Source organism: Acipenser ruthenus, chromosome 29 (genome assembly GCF_902713425.1).
Source record: "Acipenser ruthenus chromosome 29, fAciRut3.2 maternal haplotype, whole genome shotgun sequence".
Taxonomy (NCBI): domain Eukaryota; kingdom Metazoa; phylum Chordata; class Actinopteri; order Acipenseriformes; family Acipenseridae; genus Acipenser; species Acipenser ruthenus.
Window position 1 is genome coordinate 963,052 of NC_081217.1, and position 6,794 is coordinate 969,845.

Genomic DNA, 6,794 nt, shown 5'->3' on the forward strand with positions numbered 1-6,794 from the left:
TCCTCTATATACTGAATTGGTGAATGGTGTAAGTGCAGGAATTGCTTCAATAGAAGTATGAAGAGTTGGTATTTCTGTAAAGGCATGATTTGAAGGGAGGTGAGGTTGGGGTACACATTGATAATGTCCATGTCTCAGTGACCCATCTTCCCGCCGTGACCCGTCTGTTCTGTGTTTCCATGCAGCCGCACACGGCCCGTGAGCAGCTGGCCCTGGCTCTTGGGCAGGGTTTGAACTCGGACGCGCCGCGCAGCAGCCGGGACTCCCTGCACTGCTCCAGCGGCTACAGCACCCAGACCACCACGCCGTCCTGCTCCGAGGACACCATCCCCTCGCACGGTCAGTCTGTAGTGAAAGAGTTCTGCTGCTTCACAGACCCCTGCCCCAGAGAGCAGTGCAGTGAGACCCAAGTGCATGATCAATACAATAACAATTCAACGATCAAATCATTCCACACAGTTACTATGCAAGCAGAAATAATACATACATACAGAGATATACAGACACATGCTTGCATGTATTTTGTATGTTTTGAATTGTCGTAAGTAGCAACATCAATTTAATTAGTTGGTAATAACTAGGCAGTTGATTGACATGTTATACCTAGATGTGTTTTTTTATTTATTTTATTAAAGCGCGTTTTCAGTTAATAAAGAAGTAAAATATCATTTTAAATTCTTTTTCAGCCGTAAAGAAAGAGCCTCTTCTTTATGGTAGGTTTCTTTTACCTGTGTTCCAGATCTTAGTTTTTTATTTTGATGCACCGTTGTTGAGTACAAGGGCTGTGTGGTCATTGGAAGTAAAGCATTGTCCTTTGAAACCTAATGGCTTGTTTGCCGATGGATTAAGAAATTGAAGTATTTGAACAGGATTGCCTAATGTCAACAAACAAGGCTCTGTTTCCGTAATGACTCAACATGGGGATGAATCAGCCTGCTAGTTAAGGTTCAGCCCGTTGCTTTGAGCTCCCGGCTTGATTCAGGTCCAGTACCAGGCAGGCTGGAAGCTGCACTGCCCTTGTGGATGCTTCCCAGGGCGCTGCTCTTTGGTACAGTGCATTATTTATTTGTACCCATTAGTTGGCACCACTGAGCTTGGCTTGGCACAGTTTGAAAGCAAGCCACCCAGTCTTTATGGCAGCAATTGGAATTGTGATCTCGTACCTTGTCCCTTAAGGATCATTATTGCTGAAGATGCAGCTTTCTACTTGAGGTCTCAGAATGGTTTTTGCTCCTCTGAACAAATGCAGATTTGTTTCAATCAACTCTTACTATTAACAAGCACCGAGATTTAGCCCTGTCGAGGTTACATGAACAAACTGCCCCATGTCTGTACTGTTCCTTATTTGATCCCTCCTCTTCCTCCTTCTCCTCCTCCTCAGTTGCAGACTATGACTCCATCTCCCTGCACGGAGGGGAGGAGCTCCGTGACCAGGTGGATTTCGACAAGTCCTCCACCATCCCTCGCCACAGCGACATCAGCCTCAACTACCGCAAGATGTTCCAGAGCAAGCGGCCCGCGTCCACCGTCAGCCTGCTGGCCGACCCCGAGCCCATCGTCCGCTCGCCACACGTGGCCACCATCCGCCGCAAGCCCTCCAGCAAGCCCACCTTCCGCCGGGGCACCCTCAGTGGAGGCGTGCCCATCCCCATCTGCACCCCCCAGGTGCCCATGAAGGCCCCCCCTCCCGCCGCCTCCTCCTCTGGGACGGGCAAGGACACGCTGGGGGCAGGGCGCAGCGGCAGTGACGAGCTGGTCCACATGAAGAACAGCTTCTGCACCTCCACGCAGAGCCTGAGCACCATCTCCTCGCCCTACTACTCCTTCATCCCCAGCCAGGCACACGGCAGCACGGACCAGCTGTACACCATGAACAGGCAGCAGCAGTTTCAGTACCATCAGCAGCAACAGCAGCAGCTTCACTATCAGCAGCAGCAGCAGCAGCATGCACTGCTCAGCCAGAACCAGCAGCAGCAGCAGCTTGCACAGCACAGCCAGAACCACCAGCAGCATGCACAGCACAGCCAGAACCACCAGCAGCATGTCCCAGCCCGGTGCCCCTCGGAGGCACAGTACCCCATCGTCACCAACTCCCTGTCCACCGAACCACCTCCTCCACCAGCAGCTGTACAGCCGTCCGGCAGTGACATGCTGAGCATGATCCGGCGCGGAGTGCGGCTACGCAAAACACTGACCAACGACAGGTCAGCACCGCAGATCAACCCCCCCCTCAACCAGGCTAATTAACGAGCTGGGATAGTGTGTGTGTGTGTACAGAGAGAGAGAGAAAGAATGAAGCTTGGCTTTCTTAATATTGTTTGGAAGTTTAAAAAAAAGTTCTCTCATTTTTTTCCTCCTCTTTTAAGATGGTTTTCACTCGTTTGGTGTACCACCTTTTAACACGTCCTCCTTTTCCAGTGTTTTCACTGTTGACTGCTGGACTGAATTTGGGATAGTAAATAAATAAGTTAATAAATTAATAAAACAAACAGGAAAAAATTAAAAATAAGATATATATATATATACCGGTGGATGCTTAAAAGTTGGAGTTGTTTTTGTTTTTTGGTTTAAGGATATGTTTTGAAATGACAAAGACTGAACAATGCTTGATTTAAAGTGTACGATTATATGTTTATATTGCAAAAAAAAAAATCTGCCTTGCTTCCTAGCACAGTGTCTTATTTTAGCATGCGTCTCGGCTCTCTTAGCAGATCAGCGCATCGTTTGTATATAGCAGCTCATCACTCTGTGCTTCATTGTGTTTCGTTTGCTCGTGCTTGTTTTGTTGTTTTGTTCTTTATTAAACTAAATAGCACTGGCATCTTTTCATGTTTTAAAAAAAAAAGAAGCTTTTTTGCAGATCTCCCCATATATATAAATACAGGTAATGAGCAAAACATTTTTAAAAGCTACCCATTTTATAGCAGAGCATCTAGTCTCCTTGACTAGGTAATGTAAGGAGAGAAGCCCTTGGCATTGAATCTGAAGGGCACCCATCTGAATAAGTGGAGTCCTCCTGCTGGGCTGTTAAACGTCACTGTGCTGCTGGCTGCCTGTCCCAGCATCCTCAGGGAGCGTCCCGAACGAGCCTGTACAACTCCACATGTGCTGATCAGCACCGCACGCAGAGAGGTTTGTCAGCTGCTGCAGCAGTTCATTAAGACCGTGGTGCATGGGAGAGGGAGTTGCAGGCGCATGCAGCAGATTGCATATACTGTCCAGCGTGGCTGCAACAAAAAAAGAAAAAAAACAATCGCATAGTTCACTTTCCGATAGCAAAGAGTTTTTCCCTCGGCATGCTGTGTGATGGGTTCAGTGAGAGCTGGCAGTCCGGCTGGACAGACTGTAACAGTGCCTGCCATGCTTTCACACTGTGTGGTTAACATGAGATGCTTCCTAGTGCCTGGCACGAAGCAGTGTGCTGAAATGTAAGAATACCTAGATGTTGCAGTGCGGAGTCCACATGAACATTATACATGCTGTTTTTTGTTTTTTTTTACTTTTGCAAATTTATTAAGGGGTTTATTTTCAGTTTTTCACCCAACAGCATGAACATTTTTTTTTTTCTTTTTAAGGTCGTAAAGTTCTAAATGTATTAAGTATCGGGTATTAAGTACAGCAATTTTCTGATTATTTTGTAATTAACACTTTGGAGTAAAGAGCTTTGAAAATGCCCCCCTGTGCCTTTGCGTGTCTCAATTTGAAGTTTGCTTTACTCCACTTCATTCCACACAACATCATCAGGGCTCACCTAGTTCAGTAAAGGCGGTGGGAGTTTTTCAAACAGCCTTTGTAGTTGCTGCCAAATAGGATATCTCCTATGATGCAGGAAATAAGCTGTGTGCTCATTTAGTCATTGATTGAGCCTTTGTGCCCTCGCTTATCAGCTGCTTCACCTTTGCATTGACAGACTGGTAGAACGGTCTGATAGCAGTGATTCCCTGAGTTACGGCTTTCGGTGGTAAAGCCGGTGCAGCTGGCGTCTCCTTGCTGAGGAAGCCGATTTTAACAGAGGGGAGGGTGTGGTTCATTCAGGAGCTGAAGGAGCAGCATGTCTTCTTTATTATATTTACTGTAGACCGTAAGACACAGGACTACTCAAAGAACCAGCAGTGATGTGCTGTGAGAGTGTGCTGACCAGGAACAGGATTGCAGCAGGGTCACGGTGTGGGGTAACAGGATTGCAGCAGGGTCACGGTGTGGGGTAACAGGATTGCAGCAGGGTCACGGTGTGGGGTAACAGGATTGCAGCAGGGTCACGATGGGCAATGACACGGTGGCTTACTCCAGCATGCTGTCGGTCCACTGCAGCTGTTGAGCTCCTCAGCCATGTCTCTGTAGAGGCCTGCAGTGTGGCGCCTGGGCAGACAGATTGGTTCAGGATCAGGGCACGTATAGCCGTTCATGATCCTTTCTAATCTGCATCACCATGGAGATTCAGGTGCTGTATTACCCACGGCTAACTGATCTACATTGTGAAAGGAATGCAGAGCCGTTTCCTGTTTCTCCATTTTTTATATGGAAGTATGGAGAATTGCTTTGAAGTGTAGCATAGAATTGAAACACATTCCACCTCTTCTAAATAAGAGCTTTAGAGAACCCTCTCCTCCACTCCACACTCTCGCACGTTGACCTGCAATGTTATCTTGCACCTTGTTTATTGTTAGGCACAAGCACAGGGGTTAAACCTTCAAACCAACGCATTTCAGTGTAAACTTTGTTTGAAAGGGTTAAAGACTGCATTGTAAAGTTGCCAGTGAAGATAGCTGGTTGAATGTGGACCGAGTTACACACAGAGGAAAATATGCGTGTTTGGAAGCTAGCTCTGATCGGCAGGATCTGGGGCTGCACACTTTTTGTCTCTTGCTGTTCTTGGAAAGGAGTAGAGAGAAGCTGGTCAGATATCTAGCGTTCATTAAACAGAGAAGGCGGCGTCTGCGTTTGTATCGGATAAAAAGATATATACAGAGAGAGATATTTTAGAATTAAATTGGGCAAATCTCTCAGGCATTTCTTTAGTTTTGTTCTGGATTTCCTGCATGCTGATTTGCAGCTCTCTTCTAGACTAGACTTGTTTTAATTTAGCTGCAGGAGCTTGAAGCCCAGCTGGACTGGCAGACTTTGCCCCCTCCTTTCTTGTATAAAGCAGTGTTGAGTGATGCTTCAGTTCAGGTATGTCCAGCACAGGTATCTGTGTTCAGATTCCATTGGCTGTACGTGTCTGCTTTCTCATTATCAGACACACTCATATGCAATAACCAACCCTTTTAAACAAACAGCAAACCGAACAATAGTACCGCAGTCCCTCGCCACTTTGTTTTCCACCCCTGTGACTCCTGCCTCTACCTTCTGAATTCACTCGTGCTCCAGGAGGTATCGGGCTCACCCATGAGCAGGGAGTGTGAGGCACAGGCTGGGCTCAGAAATCCTGCTGGACACGAGGGAGATTATCAAAATTAACCCTCAGCAATCCAGAGCTAGCTTTTACCTTTCTAAACTGGGGGGGGGGGGGTCTGTGTCTGTCTTGTGTTTTAAAAGCTCATGAGTGTTGGAGTTCTATTCTAACAGAGGGACTCTCTGAATACTGCTCACCTGGGGAGAGATTGCTGAGTGTGAATAATAGCTCTGTACACACCGAAGGTGTTTAACGCACCAGCCCTATGAGTGGGACTCCGGCTCGCAGAGCCACTGTCCTCGAGCTGGACCTGCAGGGGCTCATCTGTGTCTTCAAGCTCCTGACCGGAGCGCTCTGGAGAATCCCAAGAGCACTCCGCTGTTCTGGACAGCCTTTGGTTAAATCTTCAGTGCTGTCTGGTTCCTGAAATCAACAAGACATTCTAATAAATATCAGAGAACGTAGCCCACATTTCTTTAACTTGAGGGCCACACCCCCCTCTCCACACCATGAGGGACATAATGATCTATGAAAGCATTGAGCACAGAGGCAGGGCATCAGCAGGTGTGATCCGAGCTCTGTAATGTACAGCACTTGAAGCTCTCCTCCAGTTTCAAGGTGGCAGACCCCCTTTTTTTGTAGTGCAATTAAGTAGAATTTCTCAAGTTCTATGTGTTCTGTAAACTGCAGGTACCAAAGTCTTAAATGAGGTTGCATTAAACCAAACTTTAGTTTCTTTTTTTTTTTTCTTGACAAGGAAATAATAAATACATATTAATAATAATACAAATTAGGATGGTTCTACCAACTTGCTTATTTTTGCAACTGCAGGTTTGCAGGAAGAAACGGCTGTTGCTCAGGACATTGATCTGTCCATCGCTGAAAGTGGCTACAGTATTTTGGATGCTTGTGTCTGTTTCTGAAAGGTCCTGTATTCCTGTAATATGAATATTGCTTTGTAAGAGAGTTGACCTCTCACTGTAAATTGTATCTTCATTGTACATTATCAGGATGTTTCAAATTGAGTCTTGTGTGTAGTCAAGCTGCACACTTAAATTAAAGGAATGTGGGTTTAAAAAAAAAAGTTTGATTTGTGTTTCTTTTGTTCAGTCCTGTGGGTTATCACATGCACAACATTTAACTAACCATCAAAAAAAAAAGTCAAGATCTGCAATTACAGCATTCCACCAGGCGATGGCACTGTGTGTGAAGAAAACAACATATTGGATAAGGGCAAACAATAACACCCCAAAATGGAAGTGAGCCAGTATTCAGTAAGTCAACACACTCTATCAATACTGAAGAGTGACATGTTTTTCGTTTTTCTTTACCACAAGGTTTACACTTTAAAACAATGGCTGCAATCCCTCTGAATTCCTGTTGGCTAGTATTCTTGTGA

The 6,794-nt window shown here is 46.0% G+C and overlaps 1 protein-coding gene across 3 annotated transcripts in view; it reads left to right on the top strand.

Annotated features, from left to right (window-relative positions):
• Positions 1–6,479, top strand: part of LOC117421096 (protein MTSS 1-like) — a 56,709-nt gene extending 50,230 nt beyond the window's left edge. For 2 of the 3 annotated variants that reach the window (XM_059004466.1, XM_059004468.1), the window contains 3 exons: positions 186–339; positions 687–713; positions 1,382–6,479. In XM_059004466.1, the coding sequence (XP_058860449.1) occupies positions 186–339; positions 687–713; positions 1,382–2,247 (1,047 nt within the window). In that variant the 3' untranslated portion in view covers positions 2,248–6,479. The remainder of the gene's footprint in view (positions 1–185; positions 340–686; positions 714–1,381) is intronic. The other variant, XM_059004467.1, reaches the window with a different exon arrangement.
• The last annotated feature ends 315 nt before the right edge of the window (positions 6,480–6,794 follow it).